Below are 20312 nucleotides of genomic sequence, written 5' to 3'. Positions count from 1 at the left end.
CTTTGAGTTCCTTCAAGAAAGACAGAATGCTTTATTATTATTATTTTATATTAACATTTCTTCTGTCTTTACACCATTTTTTAGATTGATAATGGATCGACAGAAAAGGAAGTCAGAAATACAGAAAGCCTTGACATTCATGCAGTAAGCATTGTGTTTTGTTTTTTTTGATAACGTACTTGAGGCTGTACAGGTTTTATTTTTGTATGTAATAGAGGCACATTACAAATTAAAAACTAATTGTGCAATTTTATTCTGTTTTATTCCTCCTTTCTCCTCCTAAACAGATCTTCCTTACCTTTCCCTGAACCACTGGAATATCAGGTAAGTTTGTATTGTGGGAAATGGTCACGCAGTCGGGCAAACATCTGGGGGTTGGTTAGGTCTTTGGCTTGTGTGAAGAAATTAATTGGACGCATTTGGCTTTATTGTTTTAAGAAGCAAAAGCTTAGCAGATGGAACATTTTAAAAAATAATAGATGACTGAAAAAGAGAATTAAATGAGTTAAAGATAACTGTCTAGGATAAAAGTTTATCTTCTGGAGGTTCTACTCTTGTTAGTAAATAGATGATCGCTCCAGTGCCTTCCAGCTTGGACAAAAGACATCTCTAGCAGAACATAGTCATATTAAATGAAATCACAATGCAGTTAAAGAACTCGTTTTGTTTTGGTACTCATCTGGCTTTACACAACCTCAAAATGCTTTTTTTTTTTTTTTCCACCTTTTGCTTTGTTGAAGGAGTTGGCACCTCCTGAGGTCAGATTTGAACTTGTAACCTTGTTGTAAAATGTTCTAGGCAGTGTTATGTGATGTAAGAATTCATAGTGTGACACAGGTTAGGGTCTGTGTAATTTTATTAATTTCTGAAGGCTGAAATCTAGCTGTTACATTTAGAAAACTTGCATTTATAACAATACTTGTAACGTTTGCAGTATCTGTGCTTCATTTTCTTATGACTTAGCCATTTTCATTCAATTTTAGGTAACTCAGTGGTTTTCTGTTTTCACACATTACACTTCATTCTTTTATATGTGTTGCGTTACTTCTGCATTTTTATGTGCCGTTTTGCAAATTTTTAGTTAATTTTTAATAAAAAAAAAAAAAAAAAGCTAAAACGTCATTTTAGTGATCAGACTAAGTGCAGATTACCTGGTTTGGGGCTTGTTCTTGCCTTACTCCTAGTGCTGCTGAGATATGTTGTGGCCCCAACACTTCTGAACAGGAATAGGTGAGTTTCATCATTAATAAATTAATTAATTAATAAAATTAGTGCAGGTATATTATCTCTATTCCTGCTCATTAAAATGACTTCAAAACCAGCATACTTGAATATCTTCTAAATGAAAAAGAAGTACTCTTATTACCTGGCATAATACGATATAAACAGTTTGTGATGTGTGACTGACACCTAAACATTTTTCTGGTTTTAATGATTATTATGTTTTTGATATGACTAAGTTATTGCTTAAGATTTATTTTCAGTGCCAGATTCCTATATTCACATGCAGACTTTTTTTGGCAAGTGATAATCAGTCACACATTTTGAGTTTAACCTAACTGGCCATACTCATCAGTGAATCTTTATTTTATAAAGCACCTCTAACCATCTTAACCACTATTAAGCAAGTAGTAATCATTACTTTAAAGATGTGGCATTGATTGTTATCACTACTTATTTAGAGCCCCACTACAGTATCTCATTGCGTTTTAGGCCATTTCAGATATCTGTTACTTTTCTCATCTGCTTTTCTGCTTTTGCTTTTTTTAATTTTATTTAATCTTTTTAATGCACAACTATCCTTTATTTAAGATGAAAGAGATTGGGTCTTTTCTGCAGCAGTTCTCAGATGCAAAGGAAAGTTCATAGGTTCTTTATCGATGACAGGTTGATTAGGTATTGATGCAGAACTGCAGAAACGCAGTGCTAGCTTTTCTTCTGTTGAACTGTAAACAATAGAATAAAACAAGTGAAGTGCACTTTTTCATATCACCAAGCAGTGGTTTCTCAGCATTGCATTGCCACAAATCCTGTTTCTCTCTACTGCCTTAATGTTGTTTGCGTCATCTTCATCAAAGAGGGAGAGGTTTGCTGGATTTTTGAAAATCACTTTTAAGGTTCTTGGTGACTTTAGGAAATGTTTTATACCTTGCTTTTGGAGAGATTTCATTAGAACCCTAAAATCATTTTTTAAACTGTTGCCCAGATATTTTCCCTGTTTCAGCTTTATTGCTCAAATTGCGTTTTGAGTGGTGCCCCCAAATCTTGGAAATTGCTTTGTAACCCTTTTTGGATTTATGGATAACTACAGATTTTTTATAGAGCCATTTGTTTTAATTATGGCCTGATGTTTTATGTTCCCATTCTGTTATTCTCAAACCTGTGTGCAAAGATCTTGATTCATAAATGTTTATAATTTTCACTTCTGTCTGTAATTTTAGGTACAGAATTTAAATTGGAAAAAAAAAAACACTTTTAGAGAAAAAATGTATTATTTAGACTTGAAAAATAGGGTCTTGCTCAGAAAGCAAACGCCACTTACCCCTACTACAAACCCTGAACTTAAGGTTCATGGGGGTAAGGCCAGGTACACCAGGGTCCCTAATCTTAAAATTTAGGTGAGGTGCCTAATCTTAAAATAGTGTAAGGGTGCCTAATCTTAAAGTTAACCCTGGTGTATACTTTTGTTTTTTGGCGCCCGCTTTCTGAACAAGAGCCGAAACATATTTTTAATATAACTATTACTTACAAGAACTACTCAGTCAGCAGCATTTTTTCCCCTCTTATAGTATTCTGAAGGTGGTTTTTGGTGAAATGACCAAGAAATGATCACTAACATAAACACACTCCACTTTCCACTATAACATCTCTTAATTTGAGCAGTTTTCCTGGTGGAGCCTCTCCCCATATTATTAAGAGGCTGTTCCCATGTTCTCAGGAGAAAAAAATATATATTTTTATATAATATTTTAATATATTTTTCATCTCTTAATTTAGTAGTAAATTTGACAATTTTTACTGAGTTAAAATAACATTTTTTCAACCACATACAGACATTTTTACATCAGTTGATACGGAACTTGCTGGAGGAGGGCAATGACTTGTACCGAGAAGGGGACTATAAACAGGCTGTAGCACAATACACAGAAGGTGTCAGTGTCGTGGAGTATGCTGAATCTGACTCCCTGGCCATTTCTTCAGAGATGCTGGAACATCTCTTTGTTAATAGAGGAGCAGCCTATTTCCAGCTGGTGAGTGCCTTTTCATTTCATTCTTCCAAGCTGGCAGTATGTAAATATGTGTGTGTTAAGATTCATGCCAGTAAAGTCTCTGCAGAGAAGTTCATATTTGTAAAATTTCCTTTTAAAAAATGAAGCATACTGTGTTTTGTTCAGATGTGTTTAGCAACCATTTGGGCATTGTTTTTTTTTTGTTTGTTTTTTTTTTATAATACTGTGTGTGTCATATATTAGAAGTATATATAATTTCTAATTTATATACACACTAGAGGGGCAAGTCCCCCTGGCGCCCAACCCCCAAATGCAGCCAGAATATTAGTAAAATCTGTAAATGTACAAAAGAAAAATTAATGTTTATTTAATGGAGTAAAAATCATGAAATGAGAATAAAATATTTACTCTCTTACTGATTGGAGTATTCCCATTAAACTAAGGTCCACAATGCTCAATGAGTATTTATAAGAGACTAAATAAACAATCTATTCATTTTAACTGACATTCTTATAGATAGAAAAACGTTTTTTTTAAAAAATGACTCATTTAAATAACAGGAAAAATCCCGTAAAAAGTAAAGTGATATGCAATGAGTCATTGTAACTCGACCTTCAGCTAACTAAATCACCTAGATACAAACATTGGTGTTATGAATAGATCATTTTTTTTTAAATAGTTTAAGTGCCCAAAGACCTTGAAATGCTGGAATGAATCATCCACAGAGCAGTTAGTTCTGTGGTTGCAGCTCAGTTGTGCACAACGATCCCCAAACAGAAACACTGTAAATCTTCAAACTTTCCTCGTACTGTTTTTTTTTTTTTTTTTTTTTTTTTTGCTGTTTTTGTTTTCAGTGATACGTTTTGCTTATTGCTCTTCAACATTTGAAAAACATCCATTGGAATTTAACTCATTGTCACCCTCCTATAGAAACGGCAGACACGAATAAACGATAACAGTTCATATTAGAAGAAAAAAAAAACCTTCAAATTTTTGCAGCTCTCGATTGCGGCAAAAAGAAAAAAGACGTTGCCAGTGAATTCGGAATTTTGCCATCGACACTGTCAATTTTCTTGAAAGATCGAGCAAAAAAAGAAGAAAAATCTCTGGTTACAAAACGTATACAAACTGCTGCATTTGGAGATGTCAAAAAAGCAGTTTTATGTGGTTCAGTGATGCTCGTTCAAGAAACATTCTTATTAATGCAGCACTCATTCAAGAAAATGTGAGGTTTCTAAACTCTCTTGGGACCTGCCACAACTGGACAACACGCTGAAGAGCGTCCCGCAGTGCGATCACCGTATCTGTGGAGGACTGTTTATATGTTCCTGGGTCAACAGCTGGCTCACCGCTCTGCTGCATCTCTTCTCCAAAGCAAACTCGATGGGTGATGACCCTGCCTGACTGCTGTGTCTGTTTATAGGAGAGTGGCAGATCCCGCTACAATAAATAATCGTGCTGTTCCTGTTTCAAGCTCAATAAAGCTGGTTTTGCTAAAGTACCGAGACTCAGCCTCAGGTTTTGGGTGTAAGACAGGAACTTATAGTGCGATTCCGATCTTTTAGGATTCACTTCTGTGGCGCCTCACTGCACCGCTGTGAGCCTGCTGTTGCCCAGCCCCGGCAACGGACAAACAATCTTACACAGACGCGGCAATCGCACTTTGGGACGCACTTCGGTGTGTCGCCCTGTTGGGTGGGTGGTGGTGGTGGGGATCCCAAAAGAGTTCAGAAACCTCACAATATGAAGAAGAAGATAAAGATAGTTCGGCTTCTGATTGATAACTGTGCTGCTCACAAACATGCTTCCACATTTAGATAATGTTTGTGTTGAATTCCTCCCATCCAATTGCACGACAGTGCTTCAGTCACTGGATTTGGGCATCATTCGCACCCTGGAAGTGTATCATCACAAGGAAATGCTGAGAGAAATTCTCTTCAGCATAACTTGTAGAAAGGAAGAGATTAAAATTAACGCGAAAGAAGCTATTGAAATGATTGCAAACGTCTGGACGCAAGTTAAATAAAGCACTATAGCTACAAATACAGAATCTCATTACAACAAAATATTTTTTTAGGTCCGTTGCAGTTCGTTGTAACACAATTTTACCTGTATATTAATATATGACACACACACACACACACACACTGTGTGTGCAGAATTCAGATTATTCTAAATGGCAGAGTGTGGTATTTTTATGACATACGTTTTTCTTCCCTGTAGATATCACCTTCACACACATCCTTTTTAGTTAGCCTAATGTCATGTCAGCTGGTTTCATGTTCCATTTTTGTAAGCAGTGTTTCACCTTTTCTTTTCTCTTCAGGGTTTGTTTCAAAAATCCATTGAAGATTGTGATGCTGTGATCAAACTGAACAATAGTAATGCAAGAGCTCTGTATCGCAAAGCTAGAGCTCTCAAGGAGCTCGGTCAGGTGAAGGATGCTTATGAAAGTAGTACCCGCTGCCTTTTAACTGTTCCTCATGTGAGTGTTTATAAGAACAGATTTCTATAATTTGCCTGAACTGTCCTTCATTTTTTTAATATTACATGTCTTAACTGCTTATATTTATTCTATGAAGTATCCTTTTTAATACGTCTTTTTGTCCATTTAATTTCTTTGATTTTTATTTGCACTCTGTCTTTTGTTTTCAGAGCCTGTTTTTTTTTTTTTTCCTTATTGTGTGCACTGCTTCTGTTAATTTTATTAATTCTTTTTGTTAGTTACATGTATTTTCTTTTTCATTTCTTTGCTACTTATTTTAGAGATAAGCAGTCATTTTCCATCTTGTTTCAGGATGAACAGGTGACTGCATTGGCTCAGGAACTTGCAAGTATGCTTGGGCTTAAGATTCGTAAAGCTTACATTGGACCTCAGGTTGGTTTGGTTTTAGTGCATTTAAGTCTTTTGGAACATGGTTACTCTTCATGTCCAAGGCTGTTACATTAGAATAAATGTATACAGTTTATAGTTAACACTTAAATATTAATGTTTGTTCTTGTGGGTTTCTGTTCGGTGTCTGGGTGTCAAACTTTTTAATTGAAAGGTCTATAAAGAGACATCCTTTACAATGCTGAATATTTCATATTAAGGGATATTGTTGGTATGATGTTGTGGCTTAGTTTGGATTTAAAATGCTGTTATTAAAAAGGCACCTGCACAGTTGAGCTTTTTCATTAATTCTGAATATATTTTTAGAAAAGTGCTGTCTTCACTGTGTACAGGTTTATCTGAATTTGAGTATCCACTTCAGCTTGTGTTGACCTTTGTTTTTTCATGATTCTTGGTATTTTCCAGTATCCTTGAGTATCTGAGTCACTGTTTTAACTAATAGGACATTTTTGAATCAACTTTGCTACAAAAGTTTGAAAACCTTCATCAAGTTAGTATGTATCTGCAGCTCAGACTAGGGCTGCTCTTGTTATCTTTGTAAAGGTATGAGTACTTGCTCTGTTTGGGATTAACTTCCTCTTACTGAAGATATTTGCAGACCGATTTGTGCAGGGTCGGGGATGAGACTTATGGCTCTCTTAGTGTTCATTTCACATTATGATTCTGCATGTTATTTTTTCTTTTTGACACCTTGCTTTTTTACTGTGGATATTGCAGCCCAAATCTTGTTGCACATGAAAGCCTATAACTTTATCTGAACTAGGCAGACATGCACATTTCTTTTCAGAGAAGTATATACTGTAAAATATAGACCCTGGAATCAGTGTTGGGGAATTTCTTGGAAAATGTTTTCTATCTTGCTGTAGCATGACAAGTAAAGTTACAAATAATCAACAAGCACGTGGAGGATTCTTACAGTTGTGCTTGAAAGTTTGTGAGCCCTTTACAATTTTCTATATTTCTGCATAAATATGACCTAAAACATCATCAGATTTTCACTCAAGTCCTAAAGGTAGATAAACAGAAACCAGTTAAACAAATGAGACAAAAATATTATACTTGGTCATTTATTTATTAAGGAAAATGATCGAATATTACATATTTGTGAGTGGCAAAGTATGTGAACCTCTAGGATTAGCAGTTAGTTTGAAGGTGAAATTCGAGTCCGGTGTTTTCAATCGATGGGATGACAATCAGGTGTGAGTGGGCACCCAGTGTTATTTAAAGAACAGGGATCTATCAAAGTCTGCTCTTCACAACACGTTTGTGGAAGTGTATCATGGCACGAATAAAGGAGATTACTGAGGACCTCAGAAAAAGAGTTGTTGATGTTCATCAGGCTGGAAAAGGTTACAAAACCATCTCTAAAGAGTTTGGACTCCACCAATCCACAGTCAGACAGATTGTGTACAAATGGAGGAAATTCAAGACCATTGTTACCCTCCCCAGGAGTGGTCGACCAACAAAGATCACTCGAAGAGCAAGGCGTGTAATAGTCGGCGAGGTCACAAAGGACCCCAGGGTAACTTCTAAGCAAATGAAGGCCTCTCTCATATTGGCTAATGTTCATGTTCAATGATTCCACCATCAGGAGAACACTGAACAACAATGGTGTGCATGGCAGGTTTGCAAGGAGAAAGCCACTCCTCTCCAAAAAAAACATTGCTGCTCGTCTGCAGTTTGCTAAAGATCACGTGGACAAACCAGAAGGCTATTGGAAGAATGTTTTGTGGACGGATCAGACCAAAATAAAACTTTTTTGGTTTAAATGAAAAGCGTTATGTTTGGAGAAAGGAAAACACTGCATTCCAGCATAAGAACCTTATCCCATCTGTGAAACATGGTGGTGGTAGTATCATGGTTTGGGCCTGTTTTGCTGCATCTGGGCCAGGACGGCTTGCCTTCATTGATGGAACAATGAATTCTGAATTATATCAGAGAATTCTAAAGGAAAATGTCAGGACATCTGTCCATGAACTGAATCTCAAGAGAAGGTGGGTCATGCAGCAAGACAACAACCCTAAGCACACAAGTGCACAAGAAGACTAAAGTTAATGTTTTGGAATGGCCAAGCCAAAGTCCTGACCTTAATCCAATCGAAATGTTGTGGAAGGACCTGAAGCGAATAGTTAATGTGAGGAAACCCCCCAATATCCCAGAGTTGAAGCTGTTCTGTACGGAGGAATGGGCTAAAACTCCTCCAAGCCGGTGTGCAGGACTGATCAACAGTTACTGGAAATGTTTAGTTGCAGTTATTGCTGCAAAGGGGGGTCACACCAGATACTGAAAGCAAAAGTTCACATACTTTTGCCATTCACAAATATGTAATATTCGATCATTTTCCTTAATAAATAAATGACCAAGTATAATATTTTTGTCTCATTTGTTTAACTGGTTTCTCTTTATCTACTTTTAGGACTTGAGTGAAAATCTGATGATGTTTAAGGTCATATTTATGCAGAAATATAGAACATTTTAAAGGGATCACAAACTTTCAAGCACAACTGTATATGTTGTGGTGTTGTGATTTACTGTTTAAAGGGAATTGTAGGTGCACAATTGTGATATATTTTAGTCATTGGAGTAAACTGCTGCGGTGGGTTGGCACCCTGCCCAGGAGGTTGGAAAATGGATGGAGTAAACTGCCATTGCAGCATATTTCTTATTGTGGCTCCAGCAGACCCCCGTGACCCTGTGGTTGGGATATAGCGGGATGGATAATGGATGGATGGATAGAAGTTAAACTGTAGCACTTAATTATTTTTCTCTTCAGTGACTGCTTGTGTATTGACTATTTCTACCTTGTACTTGAATGTATCAGATGTATGCCTATGGCAAGTCATTTTCCTGACCCGACATCTCTTCAGACATGGAGGCTATTCCATAAATTTACTGTCACATTCCTGGGTCAAAGGCCTGTTTAAGAATCCCAGAGAAAGTGACCTGGCCATTTCCAACATTAAGACCTTTTGTAATTTCTAGGAATTTCCCTGGTTAAAGTATGCATGAAAAATAGAATCTGAACGTTTCTGCTTAAAACATATGGAACAATATGGATTCTTTAAATATTGAATGTCATGCACAGGTGTTCATGAGTGAAGCGATTATAGGATTTCTTTTATTTTTTCTTAAGTGGTTAACTCAAAACTAGTCAGATGTATTTTTTGCACATTTTACTTTTTGATAATGTCTGTAATAAATTTTGAAAATAAGAATCTCCTTTCTCTGTGGTGGGTTGGCGCTCTGCCCAGAATTGGTTTCTGCCTTGCGCCCTGTGTTTGCTGGGATTGGCTCCAGCAGACCCCCGTGACTCTGTGTTCGGATTCGCCGGGTTGGAAAATGGATGGTTGGTTGGAATCTCCTTTCTATCAAGGCCAATAATAAAATCATTGATTGTCAAAAGCTTGAGCTTTGCACTGACAGCTTAACTGCTGTTTTCTAACAGTAAAGGGAGAGGGAGTGCTGTGCATACGTTGACTGTTCTGTTACTGCTGCAAGAGCACATCACCTTTTGGGAACAGTAAAAAAATAAATAAATACTATACCTGTCCAGCCCTACTGTGTTGTGTTTGGCACTGCTGTACCCCCCCTTAATCCCAGCCCGATTGCATTCCACTGTGTTTTTTAAGTACTCTGTTTAAAATGAGAGAGCAAACACGTTATCATCATTATGGGTGGAACATTTTTGAGTGTGCCATTTGAGAGTATGTCATGCTCACCCAGTCATTTTGCTTTAATTGATTCTGCTTGTACATTTGATCACAAATGTATTTCCATTTGTCACAGTTTTGTTTCATTCTTGCAGTTTCACTGCTTCAAGATTTTTTTTGTCATCTTTCCATATATTTTTTAAGCTGAGTTTTTTTTTTTTTTTGGTGTCCACAGTTTGTTTGAGATCTCTTCCAGCTGATGGGCTCTGATTTATTCAAAACCAGTGTTGGATTGAGATATTTTTGGCTGTTAAGATTTCAAGGTTGCTGAAGATGTCACAAGCTTGTCCCTTGCAGACTTGCATGTCTTGCTCTCCTGAGGATATCATTTAGCTAAGATATTAAAAATGGACTCTTTCAACTTTCATTTTGAGGGACAGTACCTACTGTATATTTTGTGTGGCAGTGAGCGTCATTAGTTTTGTTTTGTCATTAATGATCAATATTCCAGCCTCTCATGCTCTTTCACTGGTTTCTAAGAATAATCTCTTGTATATATATTTCTCTTCTGGTTCGTCCTGCTTCCACTTCAAAACCGGTCCCGCCCACACACAGCCGACACGGCATTTCTCGATTCCTATTCGTCCTCTTCCATGTCATGCACTATGCTGGCCTGCTGAGCGTAATACATCCAACAAGTACTCGAGGTGCTGCCACGACGGTAAAGTAGCTTTACCACCTTTGCAGGAGCCACCTGTGTCTTTACAACAGCTTCTTACACAGCAAACATCAGAAGCTTAAAAATTACTGTGAACACATTCGAGAATACAACTCTTATCTAGCGTTTGCTTCTATAGGTGCACAGATAACTCAACCTCCTGGCCACGGACCATACTGTTTTAAAATACACGGGCAAATTTATCACCAAATCTCTCCACTATATGCTAACACTTCTACCTCTCCAGGATATGGACAGTTGTATGTTTTTGACACAGCGCAAGCTGCTGAAGTATGCTTACAAAATAAAGCAAATTCTGCATGCAGCGAAAATGTACTTCTCCAGCTAGATTCCATGCTCAGAACCATCAACTCCTTCGCTAAATCATACAAACACATGCATGAAATCGCTCAGTCCAATCCAACAGCATCTGTATGAATGGTTTTCAAGGAAACCCCTAGGCAGGATTTACTACAATACAATGCCCCGATATGTCACACCGATGTTGCAGCAATTTTCGTCAGAGAAGATGGCGAAACGCCTGCCGAAAGGGATATTTGCATCTATCCCATAGGCAACTCCTGTAAACAGATTTCCACGCTCAATATGAATTGCGATCCTTTGGTTTATCCACTTTTATTCCCTTACGGAAACATTGGCTGGCACAAAGATTTACAACATGCTCCGGATAAAAGAAGCGCCAACCGAATCAGGCGTACTCAATGCCAATTTTACGCGTACAGATTATCAATGAGGAATATATTTAGTATTTTGCACTCCAGCGGCAAACTATTCCAACAGTACGTCGTAGATCTATCTCAGATTACATCAACAAGATCTGTGTATCAACCTTTCTTCACCAACAGATGTACTGCAAGCAAACACTGAAAATAACGTTCATGTAGGCAAAATGATCATATTACCGTCCACATTTCCAGGAAGTCCAAGATACATGCAACAAAACTATCAGGATGCCATGGCCATAGTACGTAAATTTGGAAAGCCTGATTTGTTTATCGCTTTCACATGTAATCTTGCTTGGCCGGAAATTCTACATGCACACTGCGTCTTTCAAGAAGTATCTATTTCTTCTTGATTTCTGAATTCCTTTCTCACCGTTTTCCATTGCTATTCTTACACCGCCGTATGCTACGGTGGGCGTCGGTTTGTAATAATAATAATAATAATACATTTTATTTATACAAGGCCTCTTTCTAAGCACTCCAGGATACCGAACAAACAAAAAGCATATTATAAATAAAACTTAAAACATCAGAAAATACAGAAAATATTAAAATTAAAACCAAACAAAGACGCTGGAATCATACAGGAAAAGCCATTTTAAACAGAAGGGTTTAAAGTTTACATTTGAAGGTTGAAAATGATTCGATATTTCTAAGCTCAGTAGGTAGTGAGTTCCAGAGCTTGGGAGCAGAACGGCTGAATGCTCAGCAACCAGTGGTGGTTAGACAGGCGAGAGGGACGGTCAGGTGGATGGAGGAAGAGGATCTAAGGTTACTGGAGGGAATGGCAACATGAAGAAGGTCTGACAGATATGGAGGGGCGAGGTTATGAATGGCTTTAAAATGTTAACAGCAGAATTTTAAAATCAGTTCGAAACTTAATCGGGATTAATCATCTGCAATGAAGCGGGTCTGTATCGAACGAGTGACATAACAAAGGAGTGACATAAATACCGTATTAAAGGAGTGACATTTTATTGGAGTGACGCAACTGAAAGTATGCTTGCCAAAAAAATTGTCGCCTCACCTACCACTTGGATGGTTGGTTGGATGGTTGTCACTCCTTTGAAATTTATATCTGAGGTTTCACTCCTTTGTTATGTCACTCCTTTGTTATGTCACTCCTTTGAATAGGACCGAATGAAGCTGCTGCAAGACTGGAGTAATATGACGGGGTTCGAGTAATGATGCGAGCAGCAGAATTCTGTCAATTGTTTTTGTGCCTCTTCTGCTGATACTGTATTTACAATGTCATTATATTAATTATAAAAATATATATTTTAATTTATTAAATAATTATTTCATAATTATCATTAATTGTATTAATATTTATAATAATATTATTATTATTATTACAATGTCATCATTGTAGTTGAGATCACTAAAGCATTGTTGGGTATATTTTAAATTGCATTCTGGTGCACTGTAAGTCCAGATTTCTCTTGTTAAGTTCTCCGTAACATGCTTGATGACAATTATGCAATAAAATGTTACCGAGACGCATTAAATTGGGGCACACCGGTGCTGGTTGAGCATTCATCAGAGATTTGCCTGCCTTTAAGAACTCTGCTTAATGAAGCATTGTAGAGAACGTTAATTGCCAGAACAGTCTTTTAGAATTCTGACGCAGCGAAGGATGGCAAACATCGTGTTTCTTTCTCAATAGAGTCCAATGTCTTTCTGAATTCACCACAGGTCACAGAGAGAGGCAGATGTCTGGCCTTTGCACGTTCAGGTATACAGTGGAGAATGTTCACTCACTGCATATTGCTCATTCCTGGTTCATTTGTGTGAAGGATCATTGAGACATTTGTCGATTTAATGGTACTTTTGTTATGCGTTTTTGTAAGAATCAGCATCGAAGAGATTCTTCTGTAATTTGTCATGAACTAGATGTGGGTTTGGATGTAATTCTTACAGTGCACCAATACTTTATTCATAATTGTGTTGTCCAGACTGAGCACACTCTATTCATATTAATCTATCCTATTTTTTCCATTCACTTTTGAACATGTGATAATGTCCATGTAAAAAGAAAGATCTTAACCCTGAAGAGGGTGTTTGCCAGTTTAGAATGGTTTCATAGTACTTTCGACAGTACTTGTTATGATGTAGTGCTTGGGTCATCTAATTTCTTAACTTTAGCGACTGTTTTTTCTTTTTTCTTAGATTTGCCCTTTAGCTTGTTGATGATCTTCCAGGTGCAAGTGAGTTGACTGAAACCAGCTCCCAATTCTAGGGCCTTAAATTGGCTTTCAAGATTGGCATTTCTGTCATTCTCCTAGAAAAGAACAACTCTTTCAGTAATATCTTTGTACATGTGTTTGTAAGGCTGGTGTTTGCTACTGTCTGCAGGCAGTTCTACTACTAATTCAATTTGGGCACTTGGACTTCTTTGAACACAGAATCAATTTACAAGTTTCTTTGATAGACTTTTCTTTGTTATCGCACTTTGATCACTGCTGTTGTCGGTGGACTGGTCCTGAATTGTCTTGAATCTGTTGCTCAGCTCGAGCTCCAAATGTGATTTAGTGTCTCAGTTCTGTAGTTGATTTATGTTGTACTTGAGCTGCTTTTTTCACCCCTGTCAATAGTATGTTAATTGTTGTGACTACCATTTGAAACACAAAATGTAATGGTCTGTTAAAGGTTCCACAGTTTCTCAGGGAATATACGGAATTGCTCCTTATGAGAGACTGACCTAACTGAGCATGACTAGTGTCGCTCTGCTGCTTCCATAACCACAGTCTGGCTGGGTGGTGTTTGAAACACAAGCATACAGGCTGTATCTATGAAATGCTGTCCACTAAATATTATTCATCTAACTATGGAAAGTGCAGCATTCAACAATTCCGGAGTTTGTTTTGTGTTCATGTCCCCCAAAACAACCACAACTTGATCACGCTGCTTTATGTTAAAGTGTGAATCCTGATGTGTTCCTGGAATGATTAATTGGGGTTTTTCCTTGGTCGTTCATGAGAAAGGGGTTAGTCTTTGTTAGTAGTGAACTTGTTATTGGGACAAGCTGATTGAGAAAATATACATGTTTCATTTTATTACAATAAAATGTTCTGTTTTGGGTAATCAAAGTTTGGTGGCCTGGGGCCTCATGCATAATGCTGTGCATAGAATTTGCACTATAACATGACGCAAGCACAAAAGACGAAATGTGCTTACACACAGAAAAATCCAGATGCAGGAATCTGTGCGTACACCAACTTCCGCGTTCTTCAGCTACATAAATCCCGCTCAGCGTGGGAATAAACGCACGTGCACGCGCTTGCTGTCCCGCCCCAACTCCTCCCAGAATTAGCCTCTTTGAATATGCAAATCAATATAGATAGCCCTTAAGCCCAGCGTTCTGTGAAAAGGCAATGGCAAAAGTACAAGGAAAAATAGAAGAATTTCAGTGAATACCAAATGGAGGCAAAGAAAAACGTACTATTTGTTGGTTTAAACAGTTATATAAGCAACAAAAGGAAGTTGATCGAGTGACATAGCGTGTCGGAGAAACTCGAAAGCTAAAGTTCACAAAGTCGCACGATGCCCGAAATAAAAAAAAGTTGTTACATAGCCCACCGTGTGAGTGTCATATGAAAGCTTATTAGGGTACAGTGGAAAAAAAGGCACACAGTGTGAAAAAAGCACGAAATGTCAACTTTAATCTCGATATTTCCACTTTAATCACGTAGTTTATTTTGTCATTAAAGTTGAACATCATAAACTTCATCTTAAAATCATTTAATTTACTAGTTTCTCAAATCCCATCGTAACTAAAGTAGCACGTTAAATGCTTTGTTTTGTATTTGATCTTCTATGTGCTCCATGTGCCTGAATCACTACGTGCTCTTCCTCCAACAGGACACAGAATCCATTACGTTTGTAATATTACAGCGCTCTGAGTAATTAAAATTCTGAGAAGTATACGTGATATCATTTTCATGATGATATGAGTTAAAGCATGTTATTAAACATGGGAACACGGTGGTGCAGTGATTGTTCATGTCTTACAGTAAGATGCTTGCTGCGCCATGCGCGACCTTCAGTGAAATGCTTTATTACAGAAGTAGTCTTTTTCAAACGTACTAACCCCCAATTCCTGTCCTTACTTTTCTTTCTCCAAATACCCAATCGCCACACAATCAGCTCTGTAATAGACATTAAGCCATCTGTAAGCTTAGAACGCCGATTCTTCAAAACGTTTAAGGAACATCGAAAAATCTTCGTAATGTTTAATTATTCTATCCATCTATCCTTCCAGTGTCACACCAGCCACAGCATAAAAACAGCGCGAGGCAGGAACAAACCATGAACGAAGCTCAAGCTCGCTAGCGCTGCGGCACCGTGAAGTTAAAGTTTTATCTGTATAATATAATCAACATATTTTGCTGCATTTAATCTTAAAAATGATTTCGTCATCATACGTAAATACACGCTTTATGAAGTGGCTCAGGATGTGCAATGTTTTAACTGTATCATAAGTACAACTAGGGGGCTCCGCCCCCTGCTCGCTTCGCTCGCCAACCCCTGGTGTTGGGAATGAGAAAGAGCGTGATGTATGAATGAGATATAGAATAGTGTGAAGGTGTAGATGATGCAAATAGAAAGCAAACAATAAAGTGTGTGGTACAGTGTAAAGGTTTATTGTAAAATTTCTTTGTACACGCCGTTTAAGTGTAAAAGGTAATTCCAGGTCAGAACTTGTAAGGTCAATGAAGATGGTTATTGTTGTGATCAGAGTCAAGTTTGTCAGAGCTTAGAAAGAGTTGTGTCTCTCCAGGAAGTAATGCAATGACTTGGGTATTTATGTTTTCCACATTAATATTTTTTGGACATAGCGCAGATAAAGGCTTGAGGAATTGTAATAATATCTGTGTGAGGTCTATCTGTATTGGTGAGTGTACCATCTCCCAGATGTAATAACCAATTGTTATGATCTGGATGTGGACATCGCATGTTTTGTACTAAGTGTATCTTTTGAAAGCAATGTTAATTGTCTGCGTATTTTAAGGTGCACTGAACAATAGGTGAGCGCATGGCATGTGGAACAGTAGGTAAGCACTGTCTAAAATCTCCTCCTAATAAAAGTACCTTTCCTCCAAAGGGAATATTATTATTCATCAATGTTTGTAGAAGTTTATGAATGGTGTTGAGTAAGTGACTGGATGTCATTGCACATTTATCAATAATTAACAGTTTTGCAAGATGGATGTCATGTGCAGTGCTACTGTTCATGTTCATAGTGGATACCGATTTCTAGGATCTAATGCAGTTCATAAAGTTTTCACTTTCAGGTACTTCGTTAGTTAGAAGCTTCTGTAGATATTCAGGATATGAATGTAAAGGAGGCAGTCTAATTTGACCCTTTTGACAACAACGTGTAAATCCATTACTTGTATTGTCAGTTGTTTCTTCAGGGAAGATAAGTGAATGACAATGATTGCAAATGACATTCATTAATCCCAATGAATATTCCTGAATAGTGGACTCATTATTGAACGCGTTGTCAGCTAACTGGCGCAAGTGTTTAGCAGGTGTCTTTCGTTGATGTCCGTGACGTGTATCTTTTGCTTGTGCTGTTTGAGAGGCGCGTTGTTGTATGTGTAGTATTTGGGACGTGTTGTTTTGGAGCTGTAATCGATTTGCCTGTGCTGTGTGAGAAGCCCGTTGTAGTCTACTGCGTGCATTGTTTGTATTGAGCCTTGCTCGTTTTTGTATGTCGGTCAGTTGAGCTTTCTCTTTTTGGAGCCTTGCCTGCTTGTTTGTCGGCATTCCAGATGCGCGGTGTAGACGTCTGCGTTTATTTATTTTGTCCCTTCGCTGCCGTTTATGTATGTCTGAGATGGGAGATGTTTCGTTTTGAATCCGTGCCTGTTTTCGATGCAGCGCTTTGAGACGCGTGCTGTATGCGTGTACGTTCATTGTGTCTGTCCATATGCGCTGGTTTCTGTTAATGTGTTAGTTGAGCTTTGCGTTTTTGGAGCCAAGACATTTTTTCTTCCGGTGGTTCAGAAGCGCGTTGTATGTGCCGCCGTGTATTTTGTTTTTTCATGCGGGTTCGTGTGTTTGGTCCCGTTATCCGAGCCGTATCGTTTTGTACCTGTGATCGTGTATTCATGACTTGTTTGTTCTTCAGCGTGAGAAATATGGATAAGTAATAAGGAGGATCGCACTCACTGTTAATATGGAGCCTTTTCTGCGGTTGAACGGTTAATAGTGCCTCATTGTAATGAGATCCACCTATGCTGCATAGTGTGAATTGTGTTTGGTCCCGTTATCCGAGCCGTGTCGTTTTGTACCCGTGATCGTGAATTTATGACTTGTTTGTTCTTGAGCGTGATAAATATGGATAAGTAATAAGGAGGATCGCACTCACTGTTAATATGGAGCCTTTTCTGCGGTTGAACGGTTAATAGTGCCTTATTGTAATGAGATCCACCTATGCTGCATAGTGTGAACGTGTTGAGATGACGTATGTTTAATACGGACGGTTCATTTAGAAATGGGGCTTTGTGTGTAGATTTGTGCATATTTGCGTTGTTGATTTGTTTCAGGGTGCACTGTTCCAATGCGATGCAATATTTGTCCACATATGCGAAAGCAGTATGGGCCATTGCCTTTTGGTGGCCTGATATTTACTCCGGTAGATGCAAAAGCAAATGAACTATTGTAGGATCTAATGCAGTGCATAAAGTTTTTACTTTCAGGTACATCGTTAGTTAGAAGCTTCTGTAGATATTCAGGATATGAATGTAAAGGAGTCAGTCTAATCTGCCCCTTTTGACAACAACGTGTAAATTCATTATTTGTATTGCCAGTTGTTTCTTCAGGGAAGTTAAGTGAATGACAATGATAGCAAATGACATTCATTAATCCCAATGAATTTTCCTCAATACTGGACTCATTATTGAACGCGTTGTCAGCTAAGTGGCGCAATCGTTTAGCAGGTGTCTGCGGACGGTTCCTTTAGAAATGGGGCTTTGGGTGTCACTTCTTATTGATGTTAGTGTGTTTGTGGGTCTGAATCGTCGTTGTTGTGAACGTTTCGTGTGCCATGTCCGTAGTCTGTCCCGTTTTTCGTCTCTAATGGGCTTGGTGTGGCGGTCACGGCTTCTTTTGTTTGGTGTGGTAGGAGCTTGTTGAATCCTCCTCTTTGTGTGCGTCCCGTTTCGTGTGCAATGGGATTCGTGCGGCGCTGTTCTTTTTTTTTTGTGTGCCAGGGGCTTGTTGAATCGTCCTCTTTGTGTGTGTCCCGTCCGTTGCTTGTAGGGGGGGGGGGGGTGCTTGGAGGTGGGTGTGGGATTTGTGGGGCGCGAGCGGGTTCTTTTTTTTTGTGTGCTAGTTTTGTGTGCAATGGGTTTCGTGCGGCGCTGTGTGCGTCGCCTGCGTTTGACTCCTTTTTTCTGTGCTCACTCCTTTTTTCTGTGGTCGTGGCTTTTCTGTGGTCGCGGCCGCCTCTCGCGGCGCCTCATTTCTTGGGGCGCCTGCGCAGTACGTTTTTTTGCGGCTACGGCCCATGGCCGGATGTCCCTGCGTCCATCCGGTTTAGCATTCTCGGTTAGTAATGTGGATTACCTCACGGTAACTTGCAAGTACAAACAGTTCTGCAAGGAGCACTTGAGCCGCTGTCGTGGATGTGGATCTAAGAAAGGGTAACCACACAGGAACAGTAGCACTGCTTTGACGCTGAGTGCCGCCAGTCTGCAAAACCTAACAGAGAACTTGCGTACGACAGGGTATGAAGTACCGTGGAAAAGTGCGTGGCTTTACGCCAAGTGTAGGTTTTATACATCGCAATTTGAACGTGGAAACGTTCTTACACAACATTTCTGTGCGTACGCACCATTTATACATGAGGCCCGTGGTCACTGAATCAATGGACGTCTTATTATTTAACCTGAAGAGGGAAAAAAAAACACCCTTTCTGTTGTATGGGCCCTTTATAATAATTAATAGTCCCCTTCGGAAGTATTGGAACAAAAAGGAAAATTCTTTTTTTTTTTTTGCTGTGCACTAAAGACATTTGTGAGTGAGATCAAAAGATGAATATTAGAAGAGAGGTCAGAGTTTCACCTTTTATTCCCTGGTATTTACATCTAAATATGTTAAACAACATACCACATTTTGTATCAAACCACCCAGTTTTTCAAGTGAGCAAAAGTATTGGAACATGACAAGTGCCAGTGTGTTTCTTGTTACCCAGGTGTGCCATGTAAGATTGATCGATTCATCAAAGTAGCACCTTTTGTTGATATAACAGCCAGAGTGTGGTAACCCTTTTGATTCAGAATGCCAGTCACTCTGTGCAAGTCATCAACTCTTCCTCCAGCAAAAGAACCGCAGACCATCACACTTCCTCCTCCATGTTTGATAGTTGGTGTCACACACCGAGGAACCTTCCTTTCACCAACTCAACGGCATACAAACACCCTGTGTGATAATCCAAAGATTCCAAATTTTAATTCATCAGTCCGTAAGTCTACAGTAGTCTACCACCAGTATTTCAAGGCCCGATTTTTGTCTTTTAAGGAATTCCTCTCTTACTGCTGCTCGCCCTGTCAAACCTCCAGCACAAAGTCTCCTCTTCACAGCAGAAACCGGACCTTGCTTTTTTCGACCTGCATTGTTGAGCTGTGCTTGAAGCTGTTGTGCTGTGAGGCGCTAGTGATCACCCACGCTGTTGACCCTCAAAAACTTGTTTTCTGTTTGGGGTTGTGACTTTGGGTCTGACAGATGTCTTCCTATCAGAGTTTCTTCCACTTTCCAATTGCCTCTGGATTGTGTAGGACACTGTTCTCACTGATTTTTATTTTTTTGCAATTTCTCTAAATGAAAGCCTATACTTCTAAAGGTAACAATGCTCTGTCACTTTTGGTAATTGTCATTTTCTTGCAGTTATCACTGGAATTTACAACTTTCTTCATTGTAACAGTGTCCAAGTAGTATTTCAGAGGGTGTAGTAACACAGTCTGTTCCATCTCTGCTTTTAGACAGATAGAGGGTTTTTAAGTAATCAACAGAATTCAGGACACCTGCACAAATTGTTTGCTTCAACATGCAAGAACATCTGCAGGTTTT

The 20312-nt window shown here is 38.6% G+C and overlaps 1 protein-coding gene across 4 annotated transcripts in view; it reads left to right on the top strand.

Moving 5' to 3' along the window:
* zc3h7bb (zinc finger CCCH-type containing 7Bb) overlaps nt 1-20312 on the top strand; it is a 96131-nt gene that overhangs the window by 2465 nt on the left and 73354 nt on the right. For all 4 annotated transcript variants that reach the window (XM_028815163.2, XM_051934773.1, XM_028815161.2 and 1 more), the window contains exons 2-6: nt 85-144; nt 288-324; nt 3054-3251; nt 5557-5715; nt 6028-6108. In XM_028815163.2, the coding sequence (XP_028670996.1) occupies nt 92-144; nt 288-324; nt 3054-3251; nt 5557-5715; nt 6028-6108 (528 nt within the window). In that variant the 5' untranslated portion in view covers nt 85-91. The remainder of the gene's footprint in view (nt 1-84; nt 145-287; nt 325-3053; nt 3252-5556; nt 5716-6027; nt 6109-20312) is intronic.

This window comes from Erpetoichthys calabaricus, chromosome 12 (genome assembly GCF_900747795.2).
Source record: "Erpetoichthys calabaricus chromosome 12, fErpCal1.3, whole genome shotgun sequence".
Taxonomy (NCBI): Eukaryota; Metazoa; Chordata; class Cladistia; order Polypteriformes; family Polypteridae; genus Erpetoichthys; species Erpetoichthys calabaricus.
This window is presented reverse-complemented; position numbering and strand designations above follow the sequence as displayed.